Raw genomic sequence first — 27,503 nt, forward strand, 5'->3', positions numbered from 1 at the left:
CTGTTGGCGTGGGCCAGTGTGTGCCATGCTGCCCAGAAATACTGATTCAGCTCTGAACCAAGCTGGTGCCTGGCTTGCAGTAGTTCTGGCTGTGGTTAGGAATTCTGACTTGGATGGGGATTTATCTAGGAATTCAGCATTTTGCTTGTAGACGCATTTTTTTTTTTCCTCTTTCTGAGTTTCTGATGTGGAACAAGTGCACAAGGAGCTATGGAATGCTACAGGAACACCTTACCAGGATTGATGGCTGGGCAGGCAGCACAAACATCCTCCCCATGGCTTTCAAAACATTTAAATTATGCTTTAAAAAAAAAATCTAAAACTTACTTGTGAAACTTTTAAACTTTTTGGGATTTTACAATTTCTCTTACATTTGTCTGTGCATTTCAGTCTACCTGACACGGTAAATCTCTTTGCCTGCATAGATGACTAAATAGTTTTTTGGTTTTCAAAGATGACTAAATAGTTTTTTGGTTTTCACCCAGAGGGGCTACAATTTGGAAGGAAATAACTGTGCAAATGCCTGCTGAGTGCAGGGAATCTGGTGTGTGTACTTGTTTCTCACACAGGTGAATTCATAACCTTCTCATGCAGTCACTCTGAGCTCTGTGATGTGGTTTCACTTCTGAGCACGTTGGTTAAGATGCTGATTTTCCCTTGATAACAGCTCTCTCACAATGTTATTGCTATTATTCTTTTATCTCTATGGGCTAAAAACTGATGGAGAAATTACAGTCACAATATCAGGTTCCCCCCTCTTTTCCCTGAAAGCTCCCAAACTGCTGATTTCACAAGGCCTTCATTAAAGACTCCTGGGTCTGGAGACTGGGAGCTGGAGCTCTCAATCCATCTCTTCTGAGCCCTGGGCACAGTGCTTAATGCACAAGGAAGGAAAAAATAATCAGGGAATGTGTGTGTAGGCTTGGGGTTAAGTGCCAGGAGCTGCAGAGTTTGGATGCTCATTTTCACAGTGAGCCATCACCCTAATGGTCATTGATACTAATGATGGGAGAACCCCCGTGGTGATGTGATGTGTGTGCAGAGCTTTCAGAATCCAGGCACTGCCTGCCTCTCAGAAATGCCTTTCAGGAACTCTGTGTGCACATCCAAGATCATTTCAGTCAGCCAGTCCTGATTTGTTTGATTTGTTTCTAAGGCTGTTGTTGGCAACAGTGAAATTCAGGTGCCTTGTTCCTAGAATTGAATGGGGCAGAGAGCAGAGTTACTGCTGTTGTTTCAAAGAGTGTGCAGTTCATGTTTAGGTAAGAAATTTTGGAGGAGCACAAATGACTAAGTCTGAGTGAAACACTCTGTAGTTACACCTCAGGATTTTTCCTAATTTATCACACAGGTAACGGAGACTAAAATCAGCCCATTTTTGCCACGTTGGATTCTGTAACAAAATCAGAATAATCAACCTTCATTCATGCCTGCAGGTAACTGCCCCATTGTCCTAGGGTGACTTCATGCTGCTTGTATCCCCACTTGTCTGTTCTGCTTATGCTGGATACTGAGTTCTGTGCTTTTAAAACCAGATCTGGGAGCCAAGGAGGGGAGAAGGAGAAGCAGTGGAATATCTGAGCTGGCTGTATCCAAAAACATAAAAGAGCTTCAGCTTTTCTTCTCACAGACTGTGTTGTCTGCAGCATGGGCAGCAGGAGAGAGCTCTCCTTTGCTTTTAGTTAGTTTCTTAGCTAGGTGAGGCAGAGAAGTTCCCCAGACTGTGGCTTTTCTTCTTCTTGGAACTGATCAGCGTGAAAACCCAGAAAAACATCAGGAGCTCACACCTGTGACCCACTGGAGCCTGGGATGTGGCATTTTCCAGCACAGGAGAGACTGATAAGAGACTGAGTGAGCTGAGCTACATCTCACAACAAGAATTCTCTGAATTTGCCATCTCCTCAGAACAATGAGAAGTTCCATTGTTTAACATTATTCATTTTTTTATGCTTGTGAGTACTTTGCTTGTTACATAAACAGGTTTTTTCCCACTTTTCTCAAAGGAGGTTTACCTCCTGAACTAGTTGGGGGTTGGGGCTGCTTGAATTTGCTTTTAGCAAAGACCACTTCAGAAGTTTCCTCCCAAAATTTGCCCTAAAGCAGGACACACCCTTAAAAATGGTTGTGTCCAGGAGATATTTTTGCATTCCCTTCCCAGTTTTTGGTGGTATTAATGAGGGTGGGTTTTGGTACCTTGTCTAGGTGAAAGATTGCAGAATTCTGTCCCAGGTGAAATAATTGTAAAAACACCTTAAAAATAAATAAATAATCATAGAATTGTTTGGGTTGGAAAAGATAATTGAGCCCAACCATCAAAGATCATTGTTTCCTCCCAAAATTTGCCCTAAAGCAGGACACCCACTTAAAAATGGTTGTGTCCAGAAGATATTTTTGCATTCCCTTCCCAATTTTTGGTGGTGTTAATGAGGGTGGGTTTTGGTACCTACTCCAGGTGACAACATTGCAGAATTGTGTTCCAGGTGAAAGCAGTGTAAAAACACCTTAAAAACAAATAAGTAATCGTAGAATTGTTTGGGTTGGAAAAGATCATTGAGCCCAACCATTAACCTGGCTATAAATATGTGGCAAATGCTCTAAACAATTGAATGCTTCTTCATTAAATTCCAACCTGTTGAGGCTGGATGGCCACAGGAGACTTTTTGTTATGCTGAAGGACCAGGTGAAGGAATTGGTTGCATCCCTGCAAGGTGGAGGGTGGGAAGAGATTAATTCCCCTCTCCTCTTTCCATGCTCCACCTGCATCTCTCTCCCCTCATTCCCCAGATCCTGAGGGAGAGCAGGGCTGTGTCTGGGTCATTCCAGGTTGGCTGGTGCTGATCACACTTGGGTGAAGCCTTGAAACAAGTGCAGGTGGAGCTGATGGATTTGCTGCTGCTTCTTATCTGCATAATCTGGTTGTAATTGATAAGTTACACCACCAAGACAGAGCTGAGTCCCTTCCCATTGCCAGCACCCCTCTCTTTTTTATCTCTTTTCTAAAATTGTATTTTAAATACTTCAGTGCAAGCCAAGTATTGCCTTTGAAGGGAGGTTATTAATCACAGCACTTACGAGTAAATGTTTTACTGCTGGGTGGGTACCTGAGGCTCTTCTGCTCAGGGAGTCAGGGCAGGGTTTGTGGCACCGTTGGGATCCAGGAGGCAAATTTCTCTTCTGATCTTGGCCAGTTGGACTTGGAGGCAGAAAGCCACAGCAGTGGGATGTCAGAAGAGTGTGTCTGTATCCATAATGTTGTGTTTGGGGTGAAGACAGCTGATCCTACTGTTGGGAGTGCCTCAGTAGTTGGTGGTGGTGACCGAAGTGTCTTGTTCAGCTTCTTGAGCAGCAGTGAGTTAATGGAGGGGATTTTTACAAGATTTTGCATAATAATAATAATAATAATAATAATAAATCAGTATAATAGCATCCCTCATCCTGTCTGCATGGCCTGATGGTTTTCTCCCACAGCATCCCACATCCACCTCTTCCACCCAGAGTTCCTGCAGCTGGGTTGGAGTTCGTAGCCAGTGCAGTTATTCATCTCAAGAAATGAAAAAAGCAACTCCCAAACCACCCACTGCTTTTTTATTGTTAAAAGATAGCAGTTAATTAAAGACTAGGGAGACACAAGGGGAATGGTGTGCACGTCTGTGAAGGGCTCAAAGGATGTTGGGAAGCAAAGTGTCCTGTGGACACTGAGGCAGCTTTTTGCTCATCAACTTGCGTGTTTTGACCCAGAGGACATAAGCAGATAATTTCTGGAAATGCTGAATGGCAGCAGGAAGGATAAAAGTTGCATTGTACTGAAATTCAGTGTAGTTTAATAGAAAAAACTGTAAGGGACCTCAGGTGAGAACCTAAAGCATCTGTTCATGCTTTTATTTGTTTTGTTTTATTTTTTTTTTCTTCTCTTCTTTTTCTACTCAAGGACTGCTTTTTCATGCAGAGTTGGGTGTGCAAGGATTAAAGTCTGTGTGTTGGCCCTTTCTTGGGTCAAGACCACAGAAACTACTTAAAAATGAGATCAGGGCGGTTTGGATAGCCTGAAAAAACAAAGGGCACCAAATATCTTGAAGAAAATTTAACAAACATGCAGAATATTGTTATTTAATTAAGTAGCTCACTTGGGCTAAACATTAATTTGAAGTTTGCACTTGCTCAGTTTTATTTTTTAAAAAGTGAGATAATTAGGAGCAAGCAGATTAATAAACAGCTTAAAGGATCATCTACTGAGAGAATGCAAGAGTTACACATTCTCCTACAGACATCACACTTCCTTCCAGCATCTGCTCATTAGCCTCTTGTAAATTCACATGAATGGGACCACAGAGTACTGCTGGTCCAGGAGTGTCTTTTGAGCACCTGCATTTTTTAATGGACAGTTGTTTATGACTTCTGGTTTTCATGAAAATCCTCTCTATGTAATATTTTCCTTGAACACTTTATTTAAGACAGGTGTACAGAAGGCCATGCCTGAGCTCTGAAGTTGGGGTCTCATGATATTTGTGGCTGCACCACAAGGAAATCAGATCAACAGCTTTTGATGCACTTCCTTTTCTTTTCTGGACTGAATTTGCATTATTTTGTGATCCAGTTCAAACCACAGAACTCTGCTGCTGTGAGAACTGAAGACTGTTTGAAGTTTTAAGTAAAAAATTGTTTGAAGATGTCTTTAGCCCCATTTGGCTTTTTTTCAGGGAGCCCACAAAAGAATTCAAAGCAAACAGTCATTTTTATAAAAAATGTCATTAAAGCACTGAGTAAATTTTTTTTTAAATGTAGGTTTTACTTGATTTATTTTGGAAATTCCTAATAGGGGATCTGGCTTTGTAGGGTATGCAGTGAAGTGTGTTCACAGCCCTGAAGGTCTTGGGGAGGGTTCATAAACAGCCTGAGCCTTTACTTGGGGACAGCACTCAGCCCCCATCCTGTTTTCACATCCAGTCTGGTTCACAGGGATGTAAATAGTTCAGCAGGAGGAATGAAAATGTGGGGATTCAACCGTTTCCTGTCAAAATGCTGTTTTATCAAAATGGAAATATTTTGTGAGAACATGTCAGTTTTGACAAATTGTTTTGATGGGTGAAGTCTAAACAAATTGTTTTAGCATTCTCTGTTATTTTGCTATAAAGACATCTCATTTCAACTCCATCATTTAGACCTTTATAACATAGCTACAACATTTATGTGTTAATATTTTTGTAACTCATAAATATTGCATCGGATTTGTGACAACTTTAAAATTAAAAGAAAATGTCAATATTGTAAGCTTTCTATATAGTTGTGCAATATGCTGTTTAGCTTTTAAAAAACTGCATATCTTGTCACAGAGTCACAGAATGGTTTGGGTTGGAAGGGACCTTAAAGATCATCTTTTCCCACCTCCCTGCCATGGACAGGGACATTTTCCTCTAGACTTTGGATGGTCCAAGCCCTGTACAGCCTTGGTTTTGCTGGCTGGGTGACCTGTAGCAGATCTCCGCTATAATGTCACCTATCCCTGATGGATGGAGTGGCTGGAATTTCCTTTTGTTGCCCTTGAGGTGCTGTCCTGCTGATCTGGGATCCTTCTCTCCAGGCTCTGGGAATTTCTTTCTGCCACCGGCAGCTTTATTTTAATGTGTCTTAACTGTATATATGATTCTTGTATCTTAGATATTTATATATATATATATATATATATATATATATATATATACACACACATATATATAAATATATTATATATATATATATACACACATATATATAAATATATTATATATATATAATTTGTATATCTGTATTAAATTTTGAACATCTTGAAAATTAATCTTTTCATGAGATCCTGGTATTTTAGTTTATTTCAGAATGGAGGGAAAAGAATTGCCTGAGTCCTGCCCAGCTGTAATTCCCCTTGTTAACTATTTTTGTTCGTTCCAGTCCTAGGAAATAGTTAAATTTTTTAATGATAAAAATAGTTCCCACACTGAGAGTGTTGTCACTTAGCAGATTAATCTGAAAGATCTTAAACCCTTTTATAAAGCTGTTTAAGATGCTGTTCTTCATGTATGAGAAAATTAAAACTTTGCTGTTTAGAGGTTGATGGGTTCCAGTGGGGATTTTCCAGTAGAGGTGTCGACAGGTTCCTGGTGATCCTGGGTTATTAAAAAAAAGAAGAAACCCCGTGTGAAGATTGTTTTGTTGTTTTTTGGTTGTTGTTTTCTTTTAGGTATGGACAAAAACGAGCATAATTTGATATTACTGCTTGTTGGGCACATATATCCATGGGGCATGCTGAGGTGTTTCCAAGGAGTAGCTTATTTTTAGGTGCTGTATGCCTGTAAGTTATGTATGCTACCATTCCTTTATTTTACAAAATGCAGCAGTTCAGATCCCTGAATCTTGTTCTTGCCAATCAAGCGGGTGCCTTGGGGGGGAAAAACAGTCATGAAAAGTAAAATACCAACAATATTCTTCCCATTGTCTTGTCTGTCTTTCAGATTTCAAGGATTTTCCTGCACTTTGCAGTGTCCTGTTCTTGGGGGGAAAAAAAAAGGAAAATGAGAATTTCCATGTAAACCTGAGAGGAGTGGCTCTCAGCAAAACAGCAACTACTAGAAAACGAGATAAAATCCCAAGAGTTGCTAATGTGATAATAGTATCTCATATTCATTGAATGGAGTGCCTGTGCCTCAGTGCTGCCATGGGACTGTGAATGTGCTTTTAATCTCTTATTTCTCTAGAGAGGCAGATAAATCTGAAGCCATTATGTGCTGAGGCAGGGCACAGAGATTTACAGGGTTGCAGGGAATGAAGCTGCTGTCCTGGCTCTGGGGCACGTGTTCAGGGGCATTGGATGGGGTGTGCCTTCCTCCAGCATTTCCAGCTGCTCTTGGAATGGTTTTCATGGTCAGCAAGCACAGAGCAAGGGGAAAAGGCTGGGCTTGAGCAGCTGATGGGGAAAATCTGATGATAAATACTAAATACATCAGCCAGTGAGCAGCTGGCAGCAGCCCCTGCTCCTCAGGTGTTGCCAGGTCCAAGTGCAGCCTGGAGTCTCAGGACACAGCTTGGGAAAATGAGTAAAACGAGTAAAAGTGAGGAAATGGCCATGGGTGAGAAGGGGAGAGAGGAATGGGAGTCAGAGATGTTGTGGGCAAGGTGAATTGAGTAGACAAAAGTGGGAAGAATTTGAGGGATATTGGATACGATCCATTTCTTGGTGGAGTTCAGGTCTCTGGAAGGAGCGCTCAATTTTATAACCTGAGTCTTAATGTTAGAAAGGTCCTTTTTTTTTTCTCATTCAAGAATTTGCTGTAATACTTGCCAAACTAGAAGGTGATCTCTGAAATAATCATTTTTTCATGGAAGGAGGCAGTGAGCTGCAAGGTTTTTTTTACTGGTTTTTACTTTTGCAGGTGTGGATAATTTCATTGAGGTCTGTTGAGAGTAGTTCACCCTTCAGCAGCCTGTCACTGAGCTTGGGAACTGGTTCATCCCTACAGCTGTTCCTCAGGAATTGGGGAGGGAAATGTGGGGTCTTTTTCAGGTGTCTGAAGCCCATGGAGCACTCCTGACTCACTGAATTAACTTAAGGCAGGGGAAAATGTTTTGAAAACAGGAATAGTAGTGGAGTTTAGGTCACTATGGAGCAGGATTCTTTATCCTGGCCACCTTCCCTTCCCATCAGCTGCAAAAAAAACCAGAATTTTCCCAGCCTGTCCAGCAGTAGGAGAGGTTCAGTAGAGCCTTTTCCTGTAGCTAATGATGAGGGAAAATGGGAAATAGTGATGGAAAGTTCACTGCTTCAGTCCCCAGTGCTGAAGGATATGCCAGAGGAGCAGCAGCATTTCTGGAGAGGGATGCTCAGGCTGGGCACCCATGCATGGCACTGACAGCTATTCTCATTTACCCAGCAGATTTTCCTTGGTTTGAATATATTTGTTTAACATTTTGCTTGGTCCTCAAAGGCTTTTGCAGCTATCGTGATCATTCACATTCACTTCATTACTACTAAAAATGAATATTTGCACTGTGGTGACTTGAACTGTAAAGCTGAGAAGGCTGATTGTGCTCTATAAGCACAGTGGAAGGTACAAATCCCTGTTTCTACAACTTCCAGTGCAATTTCCTGGCTCTCAGAGGTTTTCAGAGTCGTTTTATCTATGCCACAAAAGCATAATAAAGGAAAACCCTAGAAATTAGATTTGTATGGGAAGGATGGTTCTGAAACCACCTAGAAAGTGAGAACAGCTCAGTTTTTTTTTTCAGCTGAGCCTGTTTAGTCTGAAAACAGAGGTCACCTTGTGACTTTAGGACTTTGGAAGCCTCTCATCCAGATCTGAATGTGGAGAGGAGCTTATTTAGATGTCAAACTGTGAGGTGCAAGTCTTTTAAAAAAGGACAGGGGATTTTTTTTTTCTCTCTCTGAAAGGCACTGGGAGACTGACAGCCAGATCTGTGAATCAGGCATCGTTATGACATCTCCAGTTGGGCATCTGGAAGTGGAAGCCCCTGAAATCTGTTAATCTGTTGTCAACTCTGAAAAATCCTATTCTCCCCCCATCTCCCTCCCCTCCCCAGTCCTGCCAGCTTTGAAAGTTCAAAGTGTGTGCTTTTTATCACATTTGTCATTCCTTGGTAGTGAAGCTCTGGCATTCAGAAATTTGGCTGACAACTTTGTGGGAACGAGCCAAAATCGAGTTCAACTTGCACCTTTCTGTGCTGCACCCAGTGCTGTGCTCAGGGGGAGGCAGAAATCTGAGCTAGAGGGACCCCAGCCTCATTCATTACCACAATTACTGTCCCTGGTGCCAAAATTCAGCTTGTTTTCTTTATCCTGAGGTAGGTGGACAGGAACTGATGAGTTCAACACAGCAGGAGTGTTGAGAGAGAAAGTGTCACATCTAAACCATTTCTGCTCAGGCTGTTCTTTCATCTTAAATAATGCAAAGGTCATAAATCTTCCGGAAATCATGCAAAACTGGTGCTGCAAAAGACTTAGAATGGTTCCAGGCAAGTTCAAACACTATTTTATGGAGGCTCGAGTCCAGCAGTGCAAGGTTTGATAATTTTAAGTACATTTAAATGCACATTTAAAGTAATTTAGATATCTAAATGGGATGTATAGCTCAAGCTGGGAGAACTGGCTTTTGGGGAAGGAGCACAGCTCAGAAATGAGGTTGAGGCGAGGTGCCCTAGGCCTGGCTTGTGTCTTTATCCATGCCCAATCCTGTGGATTACCACGGGGTAATGGTCTTTAAATAGCACATCTAGTTGTGTATTCAGGGGAAATGTTTAAATTTTCAAATGTTTGTGATTTTTCCCTTCTGTAGGTGTTTCTGAATTAGCAACATAACTGCATTCCTGATGATTCTCTCACACATAAGTAAGATTAGTTTGGAGAGAAAACAAAGTTTCAGATGTAATTTAATTCTCATTTACAGGCAGGTAGAATTAAAGTCGAATTTCTGGATTTTTGATTGCAAGTGCACAGTGTATTTGAAGAGGCATCTCTGTCTGTCAAGCTGAGATTTGCTGAATTACTGCCTTCATGTGTCCACTGATTTAAACCAGAACTGACCTGGAATGTGAATCCTAGAGGCAAAATTTACATATTTCAGTTCAAATCTTACAAAACTGCATACATGTCCTAAATTAATACTGGTTCACAGTGTTTACCTCAGAAACTATTAATTTTTTTTCCTAAATGAAACAGAAGTTCCTGATAAGGGAAAGATTTTAAGTCTTTCTTCTTGCTAGTGTATTGGCTCTGCAGCTGATATATGATGTTCTCAGGGTTGGTTTTTCTACTCTGTTGGAAAAGCACCTGGAGTTTCTGGTCTCCTGTCAAGGAATTGAAAGTTTGCACAGCTTCTTTTTTTCCCAGAGGTCATTAGTGAACATACAGAGAGACTTTATAAATCACATCTGAGCCCAGGTGATGAGCAGGAAACGAGTGGTTACACAGGCAGTGGCCAATTCTGAATGGGAGAGATGGGGATGATAAGCCACGATGTTGTAAATCACTGTCAGTGCCTACACTGGAGCAACACCTTCCCTTTTTTTGGGATTTAACTGTGTGCACAGGTTGCCCAAAGAACTGAGCAACAAACCAGCTTTTTTTCTTTGTCTGAGTTGCAGTTGCATCCAAAACTTCAGAGCTGGTAAATCCTGAGGAGATGTTTCTGATTGAATCACAGCATGGTTTGGGTTGGAAGGAACATGAAAGATCATCTCATTCCATGCCCTGCCATGGGTAGGGACACCTTCCACTATCCCGGGATGCTCCAAGCCCTGTCCAACCTGACCTTGGACACTTCCAGGGATGGGGCAGCCACAGCTTCTCTGGGCACCCTGTGCCAGGGCCTCATCCCTCTAATAATGAATAATTTCTTCTTAATAAATACACCAGGTCCACTGTGTGACACACTCATGGCAAGTCACTGCAGTCTGCTGTGCTAAGCATTTCTTTTCTCCCCTTCTCTCCCCTTCCCCAGCAATCAAGGAGAAATACATGGACTGGACAGAGTTTCTCATCCAGGATCTGACCGGCGCCAGGACGGCCCCTGCCAATTTGCTGGAAGGTGTATGTATTAGATTGCAGTTCCTCCTCCTCCTCCTCACTGTGTGCTTTTAGTGTCTGTGTCTGCCAGCCCTGGGACCTGACCCGGCCCTGCCCCAAAATCTGTGTCAGCAGTGCCTGGACTCTGCTGGCTCTGCTTCTCACCCAGTCACGGGGAGTTTGTTTTGCCTTTTCGTTCTTTACAAAGTTGGTGCTCATAAAAGGCATGGAGTGTGGAGGGGATCCACAGAAGGGAGAGCTCAGCCCTTCAGTGCCCCATTAGATACATCAAACTGGTGAGCTGAGCTGCCAGTCCATCTCTGCCCCATCCCTGGAAGTGTTCAAAGCCAGGCTGGATGAGTTTTGGAGCAATCTGGTCTAGTGGAAGGTGTCCCTGCCCATGGCATGGGTTGGAACTGGGTGATCTTTAAGGTCCCTTCCAACCCAAACCATTCTGTGACTCTGTGGCACAGCTTGGAGAGGAGGTTTAGTAGGTTGATGGGGAGCATTGTCAGGTTTATCTTTGTATGGGAAGTGCTCCCTCAAGGACATTCCCTCCACCTAAATCCAGCAGTCACATTTAGCAGGGAAGTTGTTGGGTGAGGTGGCCTCAGAAGAGCAGAAGGGCTCATTTTTTAGATGCTCCCAGAGCCCAGTCTGTGCAGCAAATCCAAGGGGTGGCTTGCACCTGGGACAGCCTCAGATCCTGGACAAAAATCCCACAGCTTCACCTTGAAACCAGGGGCAGCTTTTGCATCAGGGCCTGCCCTGCTCTGCTGTGGGTGCTTTGGAGAGGAGACGGATGGTCCTGCAGGAGCCCCTCATTCTCTGTCCCTCTGTTTAGGCTGAGATCAAGGGCATACAGGAATTTGTGAAAGTGCTCGTGCTGGCTTGTGGGAAGCCAGTGTCCATCCAGGCAACATTTTTGGTCATTTTGTCCCTGCTCACTTCCAGCATCCACAGCTGCATCCTTTTTCCACGTGCCCAAGCAGTATGATTGTACCTGGCAGGGAGAATTAATATTGTTCTATTAGGGTATTCCCCCCCGAGTCTGAGGGAAGAACAGCCCTGCAGCCCCCTGATAATCCATATCCTGCTGCATCCCCATTCCTGGAGTACTCCCAGGTGGCACATGCAGAAACCTGGTGGTGTCCAGCCCCCATCCCTGGTGTGTGCCAAACCTCCCCTTTCTGCAGGCAGCCCCAGGCAGAAAAGCAGAGAGAGAGAAAACATTGAGTTGACTTGAAACAGTTTCTGACCCTTTCCTGGTGTTTTATGTGCTCAGTGCTGTCTGTGTCATGCAATGTATGTTGGCCCCTGTTGGCAGATTTGCTGTTCATGAGTGCTGCAGATTGTTGTTAGACTGTTAAATCAATATGTAGTGCTACTTTTTAAATCCTTTTTTTTTAATTATTTTTACGTGCTAGCTATGCATGTGAAGGGTTCTTGCATGATGGTAAATGTTAATATTTCATGCAAGCTGATTAATAATCCTAGCCATTCAGTTCTCATGGGGTAAGTGACAGCCCATTGGCTTAAAATTTAGCACACAAATCAGGGAAGCAATATTCACTTTGATACAGCCAGGGATTTATTATAATAAGTTAAATCATTACACCATCCTTTCATATTAAAGAATATTTGGTTGCAAGTAGTTGTATGAGAGGAAAAAAATCCACATTAAAGTGGATTTCTGTTGTATTATTAAATTCTGACACTGCATTTTGCCATGAAATAATATTTGAAGAGATTATACAGATGCTTGCAGCTTGCACTGTAGAAAAGTAGCTTATTATAGCAAATACATTGTTCTGAGAAATACCTGTTAATCATAAATTTGTTTAAAGTTGTACCTGTGATAAGCTTTTTGTTAATTTTAATTGCATTTTTTACCATATTCTCATGCTCTTGCCTGCTTTTTTGGATTAAGAGAGATGTATGAAAATCTACTGCATCTCAAAATTTCAATATTTTCAATATTCAGTAGGAAAAATAACTTTTTGAAAAATAAGGCTTTCTCCTTTTGTTTTGTAGCCACTACTAGAAAGAACCATCCTGGACTGACTCTTGATTTACAGAATTAATAGTTTAAAAAGTAATGTGAGATGTTTATATGGTTTAATTAAGTAAAAGTGGGACAAACACACAGGAAAAAAATTCTTTGTTTTTAATGTATTTTGCCTTTGTTTAGCATCTCCTTTGGGGACCAGTGCTTCCAAGTCTTGGGGTCATTTTAATGCTGCTGCTCTTAAAACCCCGGAACTGAGACATTGCATAAGAATTCAAACTTGTATTTAATAAAAAAAAAAAAGAAATCTAACCATTATGTGAAAGCTTGAGAACACAGAGATGCTCACAGTCACAAAACAAAACCACTGAGCCCCAAAGGGGCTGTTCTGCAGAGCATCTCATGGTTTTTTAATGCCTGTGCTTGCAGGTGGAAAGTTACACACATCATGTGTAAAGGGCTGCAAAAGTGGGAGCCCAGAAAATAACCATGTGGAAGCAAATAACCTCAGTCACTGGGATTTCTTGGGCATGGTGGCTTGACCCAACAAATCCTGTGTGCCTTGGGCTTGGCTCCAGACCTGCTGTGGGCTTTGAGCTTTGGAATAACCTCCACAGACTCCTGCATCCATGGCTGGGGGGGATAATTTGCTCTCCATGCAGTTGAAATAAGATAAAGCTGATCTCTGGGGAAAGAGATCAGTACACAGAGTGAAATTTCTGGGTCATGCACAAAGTAGTCACCTTTTAGGTAAATATTCGGGTCCAGTCCTGTGGTTGGTTCTTATCAGCTGCAATCAATGAAAATTTGTTTAAAATCCTTCAGTACAACTGGGCTTTGAGTAGTTCAGGAGCATCCTAAATGGATGTGCCTTACGAGCTGTTCCACCTTTTATTATTTTTTTTTTGTTGTTGTTGTTGATGATGTCGGTTGAGAAATTAGCACAACTGTTGTTTTCTGTTTTACTTCTGAATTTGCACTTGGAAGACATTGGGTAAAATAGAAGAAGAACAGACTGTTTGCTGATCGCTTGGATGATGGTGTGAAAAACAAAAATAATCTTCTGCTGTCATCTGTTTCCTTGAGAAGTCTTCAAATAAAGTTTAAAATAAGGAGTTTTGCTTCTATTCAAACAGCCTCTGCGAGGAAAAAACCCTGTAGACCTCATTACAGTTGATTCCTTAATAGAGCTGCAGGATTCCCAGAATCCCTTTCAGTACTGGATAGTTAGTGTGGTTGAAAATGTTGGAGGAAGATTACGCCTTCGCTATGTGGGATTGGAGGAGACTGAATCCTATGACCAGTGGTTGTTTTACTTGGATTGCAGACTTCGACCAGTCGGTTGGTGTCAAGAGAATAAATACAGAATGGACCCACCTGCAGGTAAAGAACCTCTTTGATATACTGTCTCTGTTCGTGGGTGTTCACTGATGTTTTGAGATGCTTTGTCCTTTTGCAGTATTCACATTGCTTTGTCAGTAGTTTCTGGTTGTGGCACAGATGGAAGGTGAGATCCATCTAATTTGGGTTCAGAGTGGGTCATGTGGACTGTATTGTTTATTAAATAAATTCAGCTGAAGTCTTTGCGAGTCTGTCAGACCGTATGAAGCGCCAGGAGATCACAGCTTAGAGATGAAGTGTCCTTGGGTTTGAAAGTCTTTAGGGTTGAGTTTAGTGTTCAAACCAGCTCGAATGGAAAGGGATTGGGACTGCAGTTAAGCCAGTCTGGGATCACAGATTGATCCACCTTCTCCTGTGTAGGTTAACAATGTGGCCAGGTCTGTGCCTCATTTTCTTTGTGCTGTGGGATTAAGTTTTTCCATGAGTGTTAAGTTCACTTCCTCTGGGAAGGTGTTTCTGATGAGGCTTCTGTCCCTCACACCTAATGAGGAGAGTTGACCCTGACGTGTTCAATTCTTGTATTCACAGGTTTGTCTGGGACTTGGGTCTTGAGTGCTTTTTGGAAGTGTTTTTCTTCACTGGTGGTAGGAATCAGTGTTCCCCATCACTTCTAAATTAGATAGGAGTGCTGAAGAGCATGAATATCACCCACTGTTATTTTACAGTCTTTGTGTTACAGAGAAACAACTTTTTCATTGACCATCTCTGAGCCCTCTTGGCCAGTATAGGTTTGGGGAATATAGAAATGGCCCAGAGGAGATTTGTGCTCCCTCTTTGTTCATTCCATTTGCTTTCTACTCTTTCCTCCTTTTATCCAGCTGTGCATCCTTCTCTATGGATTCCCCACCCCTCATGCCTTTATTTTCATTTTTTTCAGTTGTATTTCTCTAAACTTCTTACTGGACTCTCTATTTGCTGGAGTTGTTTACTTTTCTTCTCCCCTCCCCCTGATTTAACTTTTAAAATGTCTGTCTCTTGTTCTTACCTGTTTTCACCTGATAGCTGTTTCCTCTCATTTCTTTGGTCATTCATTTTTTAGTCAACGTTGTTATTAATGGACTCAATGCCCACATCTTCTCCCTGACTTAGACAATAGGTCTTCATTACTTGACATCTCCTGAAGTTGAGCCTTGTAGGATTTTGCTGTGAAAAGACCCTTCAGGTCTGAACTCTTCTGGTTTTGCCCAAATCCTCTCCTGATCACTGCTCCTGGGGTCTTTCATTGATCCCCCCTTGCGACCCAGCTGTCAGGTTCTGCCAGTCAGGAGTGGAAATCTGAGGAGTTTCTGGAGCCAGGAATTCTGGTTGTTCCACTCCTGGTCATTTGATGTCCACCTAACATGGAGTCACAGAATCGTCAAAGATGGAAAAACCCTTTAAGATCTTCTTGTCTGACCATCCAACGTGTCCATGAGGCACAATGAATTAATAAAGTGTATGGGATATTAACTGAGAGGAAAAAGACAAAGAGCCCAAAGTGGCTGATCTTATGGGATCTGCTTCAAATTAAAGGTCTGCAGAAGGAATCTTGGAGCAGTCAGGGAGGCAGTAGTGAGTTGTGAGGACGAGGTGCTGGCAGCAGAGAGCTCTGAAGAAACTCAGGGGTGAGGCTATTAAACCATAAACTCAAAAAATGAAGTTTGCTAAGGACCTGAGGCCTGAGACTGTGTCAGGGATATATCCCCTAGTGACTTCTTAAGGGAAGAGTATTTGGACTAGGAAGATGTCTGTTGTGTGAAAGACCTAGTGTGGACCTTCTTAGAAAGGAGAGATTCTGTGGGCAGTACTTTGTTTTTCTACACATCAGGGATTAAATTCACCTGCCATGGTGCAGGCATCAAAAGACAGTTCTACGTGAGAAGTCTCTTTCTCTTTATAATGGGTAGGGAAAGGAGGGTGCTAAGACACCCCTAATATAGGTAAGATGACATGACATCTTTTTAAGTCTATTTTTTTCACTCACGAGGGTTGAAACCAATGAACACACACCTAGTTCTCCTAAATTTTGAACATGCGAAGCCAGTTAAGTTTTCTTGATTGGGAAAGGGAGCAGCCTTAGACTGTGTATCAAAGCTGTTATGAATCTCCTCTGAGGAGATGCTGAGGACATGCAGCTGCTCCCAAAGCAGGCTGTGTGTCCCCCTGCTGTCAAACAAGGGTGTTTTTATACATCCCTTCTGCAGCTTGTGACAGTGCTTTGCCTACCCTCAGCTAGGATTCCACATACCCACCCTGGGCTTTATTTCCCTCTGTGTCTGGGGTGTGACTTTTCCCTGTTGATCCACCTCTAGCACCAGATCAGTTTTGCAGGATGCAGAGCATCTCAGATAAAGGAGATCCCATGGACCCAAACAATATTTTGGATGGAGGGGTCTCTTTCCTGAAGCCACCCACATCCTAACACCCACTTAATGTGAAGGAGGGTCCTCTGGGGCTTGGAACTAGATGATGTATAAGGTCCATTCCAACCCAAACCATTCAGTGATTCTATGAAACAACATCTCAACTGTCTCCCTCAAATGGACTCGGTATATCTCACAAGCCCATTTATCTGAAGCAAAGAGGTTATAGCTTATTTTTCTCTTCAGATGTATATCTGAGTCTGGAATAAGCCTCCTTGCTAGTGCAAATTGGCACAGGCTGCTTGACACAGAGCCACTGATGGCCTGAGCTCAGCTGTTTATGCAGGGCAAGATCATCCCGTTTTATGCCACTTTCTATTTAAAGACAAATTGCCAGTCATTTTAATTGCTCACTGCTTGTGAACCCTAATACAAATTGACACAGTACACTTTGTTCAATTACCTGGAGCCCTGACACTTAAATAAAATGCTTTATGCTCTTTTAACCGTGCAATTTAGTGTCCATACACTTGCCAGCATAAGCGAGATGCCACTAATTAAATGTGCACATGATATTCCTTGCTGGCCCTTGAAACCACTGGAGGTGCCTCTGTATCTTGAATTTTGTTGACACTGCCCAGAGAAATTGCTGCTTGTTTTCACTGATTTTGGCCAAAGTTACCCAAAACTTGGCCAGAGTTGCCCAAAATGCCAGTTTCATCTTTCCTGTGCTTCAGTGGCATCACAAAAGAAAATCAGTGTCTGTTTCCAGCAGGGAAGCATCAGGCAGTGTTTTTCTGAATTCAGACGTGAAACAACAGGCTGACTGCAGCCTGGGGCAAAATCATGTTGTGTTAAGCATTTCCCTGTAAATTAAACCAAAAAAGTAAGAAACAAGGTGAGTTGTCCCCCTCCCTGCATTTGATGCTGATCCGAATTCCTGCAAGCAAGGGAGAAGTGGGGCAACAAAACTATAAAATAATGAACAATTAGATAAAGAATGCACTTCTTAACACTTGTGCCCGCTGCACACATTGTAAACAAAGAATTGAAATCTATATTCCCGTTAATAACCAGACAGCTGAGGAATTAAAAATACTGCCATGAAAGGTTAACATTCCCCTTCAAGTGTGTTTAAATTCATATGCATATCCTTGATGTCTGTTCTGAAGTAGTGAGATTTGATATAGTGGAAGTATAAATACATCCACTTCAGTGAGTGATTCTGCAAATCCTGCTTTGATAAGGTCTTAAATCTGTTGAGTTCAGAGCATAAAATTCTCTTGTACCATCAGTGCTAGGTGGAAACGGTGCTTGCCAATTCCTTTTTTTTTTTTACACATATTTTTTATTCCCTCTTTCAGAATTGTAAGAAAGATACAGCAGTAAATCTTCTGCTAGCTAGTAAATATATATGGTTATTAGATGTACAGGATTTAAATGCAAATTGGGCCAAATTGAACCTTGATGTGAATGAGGGGAGCCAGACTGGCCAAAGAAAAGCTCCACACTCCTCACTCTGTATCAAGGTTCGAGTTTATTACTGAGCACATGTTCATTTCCATTTTAATAATTGTTGCAATCTATCTACCTATCTTCTCTCTTTGAGGCCTTGATATGAATGTTCTGCAGTAGCTTGTTACGTGCAAGATAACAATGTGTTTTCTAGGGCAGGAGTAAATCCAATATAATGTTCCTCATCGCAGCATTGTTTCCTACATTGTTCCCTTTGATGATTCATAGGCATTTCACTGCACTGAACCATAAAGGGCTTGTTAATATCATGATTTAATAATATTAAACCTGTGTAAAGAAACTCACTGCAAGCAATGTGAAGCTGCACAAAGATGTTGCCTAAAAGTATAATGATGAAAATTCATAAGTGTAAGTCCTTGCTCTGGTGTGATGCTCTGGTTTGAGTGTGATACCAAAATATGTGTCTGGGTAGAGATTTAGCTGAAATGTTTCTTCCCACACCCACCACAACCTTGCAATAAAAAAAAAACCCAAAACCTAAACACTTTCTGATGAACAGGTGTCTTAATAATGATAATTTTTGTTTTGTTCAAATATGACTAATACTGCTTGAAGACCTGAGGCTCCTCAAACTAGGAAACATCATGTATTTTGAGAAATGAAAATCAAAGGAGAGTTTTTTCACTGTTTTCAAGTAATGAGATAATATGATTCTTGTTCCTTCAGCAGTATTTGAAGGATGTGAATTTTTCTGGGTTTTATTCCAGGTTGTAAAACACAATCTTTCTCCAGTGTGCCCCTGCTAGCTGCTTTTGTGTTGAGTTTATCCATGCTGCACAGCTTGGAATATAGACACTGCTCATTTCACTTGCTCTGTCCATTCATATGACTTAAGAACTTTAGTCTGCCAAAAATGTTTGATCTCCAAACAGTCACCTCTTGGTTTTGTTGTTCTTTTTTTCTTTTTGTTATTGTTATCCCTTTAGATATCTATTCTCTGAAGACTATAACTGAGTGGAAATGCGCTCTGGAAAAATCCCTTAATGATGCAGCAAATTTTCCTCTTCCAATGGAAGTGTTCAAGGTAAAAGATATTTTTCTTTTGCTTGTGGAACCTGTGATGAATAAATATCATGCCATGTTTAGTAGCTAAAGTTAAACTTTCTCCAGAAAGGCCTTTGCTATAATACATAACCATGGAAGGTCACAAGCTGGATGTTTGTATAAAACACTTTTTATGTGTGGACTTATTTCTTGATTGGTGTTTCCTGGGGGCTGGGGGTGACCAGCAGGGATTTCTCCAGTTATTTTTCCTGTGTCTTACTCTGTTAAATCTCTGCAAAGACATCATACATAACTGAAATAGTAAGGCTGTGAATATAAAAGCTGACACAAACTGGACAGATTTCTGGGAGCCTTGCACTGATGTTTTCACCTGATCACAAGCCACAAGGTAGAGAAACCTCCTTCAGGGACCTGTAGTGGAAGTGAGAGATGATTTTGTTCCTACATCTTCTTTTTTTAAATTTTTTTTATTCTTACTCTGGTGCTTCAGCCCCAAGGCACTGCCTTTAATTTCCCATGTAAATCTGCACTGCTGTTAACCGTGGTGGCTCCAGATAATCCTGATTTACAGCTGTGCCTGCCTGGTTCCAGCAGTTCCATCCTGCCTGGGGTGGGATGGGCAGTGAGGGGATGCTCAGGGAGGTGTGTGGGAGCAGTGCCCCCATGGCTCTGCTGTCACCTCCTGCTTGGGGACCACCACCAGCCTGGGGACCCTCAGGGTTTCCTTCCCAGCCCTTCAGCAGCACTGCACTGGGATGCTCCAAAACATCCCTGGAACTGGTGCAGTTCATGTGTGGATGTGGCACTTGGTGGTGGCCTTGGCAGTGCTGGATTTGGATCTTAGAGGGCTTTTCTAACTGAAACAATTTGATGGCTCTGTAATTGGAATAAGTCTTTTACCATGTCCCGTTCTGACTGCCACAAAACCCCAGTGCCACCTTCACCCTCCCTGCAGGGTCATTCCAGCAGCTTCCCATGAGGGGGAATCCAGGCTCCTCACCCAGCTGGGATGCGCTGAAATTAGCAACATTAATTAGGGGACACTTTGCTAATGGCCCAGGTTCATTGGCAGCGTGGGAGCTCTGCTGTGCTGGGAGAAGAGGGAAGATTGGGGTTGGGCACAGATGTGGGCTTGAGGAGCCCTGTGCTGGGATGGAAGTGGAGTGCACAGAGTTCTGGGTCTCTGCCATTCATCTCATCCAAGGCTTCCATCTGCCAACTCTATTAAAAGTTTGCATTGGCAGCTTCAAGATCAGAAATGCTTTGTGTGGGGCAGGGATTAAATCACAGAAGGGAATTTCTAATGTGTAAATTTTATTCCTGTCTGTGTGAAAGAGTGAAGAATGTTTCTGATGAGGCTCACGAAACATCCTTTTTAAAAAAAAGTTTTATGACTAACAGCTGTGTTGCTGCCTCTTCCCAGTGTGCCAGACTTATACCCACTTATTTTAATTATTGCATGCAGGTCATAAATTTGAATTCAGCAAATCCCAGTTGCTGTGCTGTGTGCTTGGAGCTTCCAAAGAGGTTCTTCTTAGAAGACAGTGCAAAACCTTAGAATGCTTGAATGGCCCAAGAGTAAAGTTACTTTGGGGCCAAATGTGGAAAAAATGTCAATGTTTAGGTCCATGATTAGGTCAGTAGGACTTCTCTGTTTATCATAATGTGGAAGGTGAGCACAAGATGAGCAGAATTCAGATTTTGGTGCTGTCTGAGCCCTGGTTCTGGTGCTGGGAAGGCAGGAGACGGAATAAATTTTTTGTGTGTGGGCATCACTTCATTCTGCCCATTTGGGGTGAATCAACCCCGTTTTGTACATCTTAATTAAGGAGACAAAGACAAAATGTCATCTGTGCCTGTGAGCAAGTCTTCCTCTAGTAATGACTTAAACATGAGTTAAGGCTTTAGGAGACTATCTGAGAGTAAACTCAACTCATCTTGCAAAGAAAGCCAAGGATTATCTGTGGGACTTTCAAGTAGAATCCCAAATCCCAGCAGAGTGTCATATCCAAAGGTGTCTTTTATAACTTCCTTTTAATTTTGATTTTTAAATTTTATTTACAAACCCAGCACAGAAGTAGTGTCTCTACACCGTGCCTGGGGCTCCTTGCTATTGTAGCTGTTTGTTAGATGAGATAAAAAACACAAGGTTTGACAGCTGGCAATTCTTAGAGATCTTCTGGAAAGCTGAAAATGTCTACTTTGGCAGGCATGGTGACTGCACACTGAGCAGTTACATTCTGTTTTTTCCACATTTCCCTGCAGAATTCCCTGGCTGAGCAGGGTGGAGGTGTGTGCTTGCTCTTCATGAGCACCGTCCCCTGGGCTGGATTATGACTTAAATCCATGTTGTCCTTAAAGCTCTGCATGACTGAGGGAAGTGTCACTGTGGTGCCACCTGGCTGTCCCCAGGAGGTGGCACTGGCAGAGCAGAGCCACGTTTGCAGGGTGAGAAGCAGCTGCTCTCAGGGGTCTGTCAGCTCATTGCTGCTGTGACACTCCTCAGTTTTGGTGTCACAGGGTTCTGTTCTGCCTGAGAGCTCAAAAACCATGGGTTTGAGCCTGAATTATCAATGCTCACAAGAGTGGCAGAGCTGATCTTGGCATGTAGTGGTCTTCAGCAGCTCCAAAAACCCCTTGCAGAAGCACAGCCCTGATCTCCTCTTGGCATCCAGGGAGAGGACACCAGACCACAGGAGCTGGTTGCAAAAATCAGGAGAGAAGGCTGCAAACAGGATTTTCTTTTCTATTTTTTTTCTTGGTGCTGTTTTACACTTGGCCATATGTTGGAAGTGTTTGTAAAATGCTTTAGGATCCTTTGAGAAAGGAACATGATGTTTAACTGTCACAAAATGCTGCTATTATGCAGCTACTAAACATAGTGTTTTGCAAACTGCACATCCTGGAATAAATTTTCCTCCTCACAAAAGCTTTTTGCAATGCACCTGCTATTTTGTCGTTCCCTGCCTTTCAGAAAACATGTTGATCCTTGAAGAAAAATAAATACAGACAGGGTTTTCAAGGATGTTTGAACGGCTTAGGAGCACAAATCCTTCCAAAAGGCCACAGCCCAAGGACATGTGTCCTTTGCTGTGTCTGCTCTGATTTCAGAGTGCTGTTGAATGCTCCCACACTTGGTTTGGTATGGTCATAAATGATGGCTTGGGCTTCAGGGGACGCCTGATAAAATGGTCAGGGCTTGTTGTGAATAAAAATGGTCAAAATGTTGCTGGGGCCTGATTTCTAGTTAAGTGGAACAATTTCAGTGGTTTGCTTCAGTGCTGGCATTGCTGGTGCTCTCTAAGAGGGAGCCATGCTCCAAACATAGCCCTAATATACAAACCAGTGCATATTTTAGAGTTACAGCCCAACAGCTTGTATGAGGTGAATGGGTTTCATTTCCTGGAAAGAGGCAGACAGGAGATCCTGGATATCCTCTCTGACCTCCCATTCTGCTTTCTCCAGTCTCCTGTGCCAGATCTGTGGGTGCCATGCAGATGTCATGGATCCTCGCCTCAGACACCTCTGTTTGGGCAGCTGAATCCTACCCAGGATTTGGGGTGCTCATCATCTTTCCATGGATTTTGCACATTGGCATCCTGTTCCCAATTCCTATGAAGGGAATCCTGATGACTGCCTTGGATGGAGCTGTTACCAGCCACATCCCTAAACCAAATCCTCATACACTGCTTGAGGAACACCTAGGAGAGAGAGGGCTTATTTAAGACAGGTGGAAGTTCTAATTTATAGCCTTTCGTCCCATTCCTCTACCCTCGTCCTTTCCTGAAGTTGTTGTTTGTTCTTTCCAGCTCTAAATCCTTCTAGCAAAAACCCCTCTTTATTATGCCCAACCCAGTGTTCCCCTATTTCTGACTGGAGCTTCTGGATGTCTCCTGTTACCAGTTAATAGTATTAATTAATACTAAAACTAATGACATGGAAGGAATCAGTTGGGGCAGATCTCTCCTAAAGAGAGAAGTGGAGGGGCAGCAAGCCCCTGAAATTCAGGACAGAGTGGTGCTTCTAGTTCTACACTCACAAGCCTGACAACAAATATTGTATAGGACTCTTTCCTACCAAAAAAAAAATTTTCCACTGGATGAACTATGCATTTTAGTCGTGAAAGTAAGAGCAACACTTTCTCCAAGACATTGATTTTTTTTGTTTAAAAAGGAAGACTGTCACCATCATATTTTCTGAAAAATCCTCTTTGCCCAGCATTCTTCTCCTGGGAAGCTGAGAAGCCTCAGAGAAAAAGCAAAACAATATTATCTCATTTGCTTCTCATGTGTTGTGCTGCTTTGGAATGTGGTTTGGAGGTTGTTTATCCAACAGGTGATTGTTTGATTGGTTTAATGTGAATTATTTTAACTTAATGACCAATCACAGTCAGGCTGTGTTGGACTCTGGAGAGTCATGAGATTCATTATCATTCTTTGTAGCCTTCTGTCTGTATCCTTTCTCTATTCTTTAGTATACTTTTAGTATAGTATTCTTTAATATAGTATCATAAAAAAAAATAAATTAGCCTTCTAAGAACATGGAGTCAGATTCATTCCTTCCTGCCACGGGGGACCGCAGAAAATACCACAGAAAACAACATCTCTCAGAATTTAGTAAACATTGTGGGTGTTTCAGAATGTTTTCTATACTGGAAGAGTTGAAGTTAGAGAAACCCATAGGATTTTCAGCTCATAGACAAACCTGACCTGGCTGCATGAGTAGCCTTGAAGCCCAACAGGGTTTTTGTGTCTTCATCCCCCTCAGTGGATGGGCACGTGCTGCTGCAGCAGCTTGAAAGGAGCGTGCCTTTGGTCTCCCTTGGAAGCCAAGCCCCAATCCCGAGCTCCTTCATGCCCTGCTGGCTTGGCTGGTCCTGGCTCGGCACACCGTGCTTTAATAACCCACGAGTTGTCTGCAGGCTGCCAGATTATTTATACTCCATCTGTTCCTCCTCATCTGTGGGCTCTCCAGGCCTTTTTCATGGCTGCTGCTTGCCTGGCTGGGAGACGTGCATGGGGTCTTGGTTTGGAAAGCCAGGTGTCTGCTGAGGAAGGCAGGAGCCTCTCCTGAAATGGAAAATGTAAACCCCCTCCCTCTGAACTGTTATAATTTTGAAATTAAGGGGCTCTCAGGCAAAGATATGGGAATAGGAATAGCAGTTCTTTACTAGAGAAGAAAATAAAAGGATAAACAATGCAGTAAGCTAAAACAACACTGACAGAGTCAGAACACAGCCTGACACCCTGTGGGTCAGGGTGTTCGTAGCAGTCCCACTGGAATTGTGGCTGCAGCCCTCCTGCAGTGTCAGGGGTGGTTCTGTTGGAGCAGGGATCCTGTAGAAAGGTGTAGTCTTCCTCTGAAGATCCAGTGGAAGAGGCAGCTTCTGTTCCTCTGGGAAATCCAGTGGAGAAGCTGTGCTGGTGTTCCAGAATCTCCAGATTATATCCAGGTAGGAATGCTTGGCTCCTCCCTCTGGAAACTGCCCACTTAGCAGAAGACAACTGCCATACAGATGGCAGATATAATACAAATTGCTTGGCAATCCAGGACACGTGGCTTCCCAATCCCTCTGTTGTTTTGCTGCCTTTTTATCCACTCCTGCCTCAGCAGTTATCTTTGTAAGAACCGTGTGACACCACAGAGGGAGTCAGGATGTCTCTGATACCAGAGGTTGAGATGCAGCCTGGTGGTACCTCTGTGAGCAGTGAACAGCTCTAACCCTCTCCAGCTCCCTCCTGACTGTCCAAAGCTGTGCAAGGATTTGGGTTGGGAGAGCAGTTCAGGGAGGTGGGTGAAGCCAAGCCCTGTCTGAGCTGCTCCCAGGGTCTGTTTGGCAGCACCATACGAAAGTCAGGGTTGGGAGAGAAATGCTAGAGGCAGTTCAAGCCAAGCAGATGGGATGAGTGAGAACCAGGTCCCTCAGCCTTCCTTATCCCTCTGGCATGTGTAGTTCTCTTCATTACATGCTGGGGTCTCTCAGGATGGGGAAGGGTCAGCAAAAGGACCTGGTTTAGTCGAATCACTGCATCCAGCCTTGGTGTGAGGGAGTTTGTGACATCCATTCCATGTGACATCCATTGCATGAGTCTACTATTGTATGATCTACAGGTGAATTAATGTCCTTGAAGAAAGCAAAAGCAGCTCTGGTTTGTAGCTGTTTTGCAGGGTGGTTGCAGCTCACTGTGTGCATTGAATGGGCTCCTGATCCTCTCTGCTCTCACAAATTCCTGTTGATTTCTCAGTAATGATTCCTGTTACTGTGGGCAGCCTCAGTCCCTCCTCACAGTTGAGGGGCTGTGTGTTGAGGAAGTGTGAGCAGAGACATTGCTGGTTTCACTCTGAGCACTGAGTAGCTGTTCCCACCTGTGCCACCCTTTCTTTGTGACTTTACCCTCCGTGAAATGGGACCTGGGTGTGTAACACAACCGGCTCTCACCGACGCTTGTGAAGCACTGTGGCTCTGAGATGCTAAAAAACCCAAACCAAACTGTCCTGGTTTAGGGCAAATTTGGGCAAAAACCTCCAAAGGGAGCCCCTCCAGAAAGCAAACCCACACGGTCTCTCTCCCCAACTGGTTCAGGAAGGATTCCTCGGAGAGAAGTGGAAAGAACCTGTTTATTTAACAGGCACAGCACCCCCCAGCACACAAAATGAACAATACCAGATGACACCACTCTGTCACCGCTCTGAAAAAGATGACAAATTCAGAAAGTCTGTCTGGGGCTGGTTGCTCTGTTATCAGTCCCTTCAGTGCTGGGGCAGCTGCTGCAGCCACAGGGTGCAAACTCTCGATGTTTCCCAGGTCCCATTCTGGAGCAGGCTCGAGTCGTTCCAGAAAAGGGAAAGGAAAAACAGTCCAGGGAAAAACTCAGACTGCTTAGCTAAACTAACTAATGAGCAGAAGCAAAAAGTAGGAGCAAAGCAAAAAGCCAAGCAAAATGCAAAAGCAGCACTATGTCCTGCCCTGTCTCTGTGTCCTGCCAGCTGTGGGGGAGCGGCTGATAAGAAACCAAAACAAAACTTTCACTCTTCAGAGCCATTCTTGAAGGCACAGAACACAATATCCAGCATAAACAGAACACTTGAATGGGGGTACAAGCATCATAACCTCACCCTAGGACATAGCAAAAGAATCCCAGGTGGATGAATATCCATCCCTTTTACCTCTGCCCATGCTTCCAGTGGCCAGGCAGAGCCAAGCAGGCGCTGTGTGGGAGGGGATCTTTGCCCTAATGCCATCTGCCTTGGCCCGAGCCATACGGAGAAGGTGTGCTTGGATTTCGACTGGCTACTCTGCAATGTTGCTGTTTCTATGGTAACTATTTTTTATTCAACAAGAGGAGCTTAAAATCCGTAGGGCTAAATCCAATCCTCGGCAGAAGCATCTGCAGTTTTTCAAGGGGCTCTTCAGTAGGTGCAGTTTGTAGCTGGCTCTTGTTGCTTCAGGGTTGTGGTGTCTCTAAAACCTCCCTCCCAGCACCTTTTTCACATCATCCCACCCCACATCTCTACATTTTTGTCTTCCTCTGATGGCTCTTGTCAGAGCAAGGGGACAGTTTGCATGCGTTGTGTCTTACAGGGATTTCTGTCTCCCTGCAGAGAGTGCACCTTCAGGGAAAATTGCTCCGTGTTTAGCAAAGGAAGTTGGTGAATCATAAACAAGACTGATTCATCTGCAAATAACGCAGAGGGTTGCATTGGGTAGCGTTTCTTTCTTGATTTTCTTCTTTTTTTTCTCAATTAAAAAAACAAATGCCAGATTCCTGTGGAGGCAGTTTAAGCACTGCTATTACTGTGTTTGTGACTGGTTCCCACACGTGAGCTTTGTGATTAAAATTAGGCTATTAGGAACAGCCAGTTTCTTGGAGAAATTAGAGAGAAAAGATGGAGGGGAAGTGATTTCTTCAAAAATAAAAACCAAATCAATTAATATGTTCCCAGTTATACCAGATGGGACCTGCTCCTCTGTGTCCTTTATTAGGGTAGACCAGGAGAGATGGGACTGAAGGCAAGAGTAGTTCATACTTAAAAGTTACAGTTAAAGGAGGCTCAGGTCAATAATTTATTAAGTGGTCAGTGTTTTTAATCAGCCTCTCAGCCTAAGCATTCAGACTTAGTTCTGTGTTTTGCATGAAGTTGCAGTTCTGTAAATTGTGTGCATCTGACTGTCCTGGACCAAGAAAGCCCTGATTTTTAAGAATATTTGAAAATTAGACCCAAATGAGAGCCTTTTGCTCTTTTCTATACAGTGTGTAAGCTCCTGTGTTTAAAATTATATTACTCCAGTGGTCTTGAGCAGAATGGGCTAAAAATGGACATGTCACAATCTGAAAGTGATGCCCTTCCTTAGGTTTGGGGACACAGATAGAGCAGCCAGCTCTATCAGAGTGCGGCTTCCCTGAGTGTCACAGACAAAAGCAGCTTAGCCAGGTCCCCCTGCTCTATCAGCTTTACCCAGTGCACTGTGAAATTACCTGAGCTCCACTCTTGTGACATGGACAAAACTGAGTTTATTTACAGCCAAATGGCATTTTTTAGCAGAAATTACATTTGTTGACCTGGTATTTAGCTACCAGGTTGGGCAAATGGCAATGATGATTTTGAAATTTCTGAGTCCATCACCTAAAACTACAACTTACTGACTCAACTCTCAGGAATTAAG

The 27,503-nt window shown here is 43.0% G+C and overlaps 1 protein-coding gene across 2 annotated transcripts in view; it reads left to right on the forward strand.

The window, feature by feature from the left end:
* Window positions 1-27,503, forward strand: part of SFMBT2 (Scm like with four mbt domains 2) — a 111,707-nt gene that overhangs the window by 39,329 nt on the left and 44,875 nt on the right. For both annotated transcript variants that reach the window (XM_030960763.1, XM_030960762.1), the window contains exons 5-7: window positions 10,482-10,570; window positions 13,691-13,937; window positions 18,760-18,857. In XM_030960763.1, the coding sequence (XP_030816623.1) occupies window positions 10,482-10,570; window positions 13,691-13,937; window positions 18,760-18,857 (434 nt within the window). The remainder of the gene's footprint in view (window positions 1-10,481; window positions 10,571-13,690; window positions 13,938-18,759; window positions 18,858-27,503) is intronic.

The sequence above is a fragment of the Camarhynchus parvulus genome, chromosome 1A, assembly GCF_901933205.1.
Source record: "Camarhynchus parvulus chromosome 1A, STF_HiC, whole genome shotgun sequence".
Lineage (NCBI taxonomy): Eukaryota > Metazoa > Chordata > Aves > Passeriformes > Thraupidae > Camarhynchus > Camarhynchus parvulus.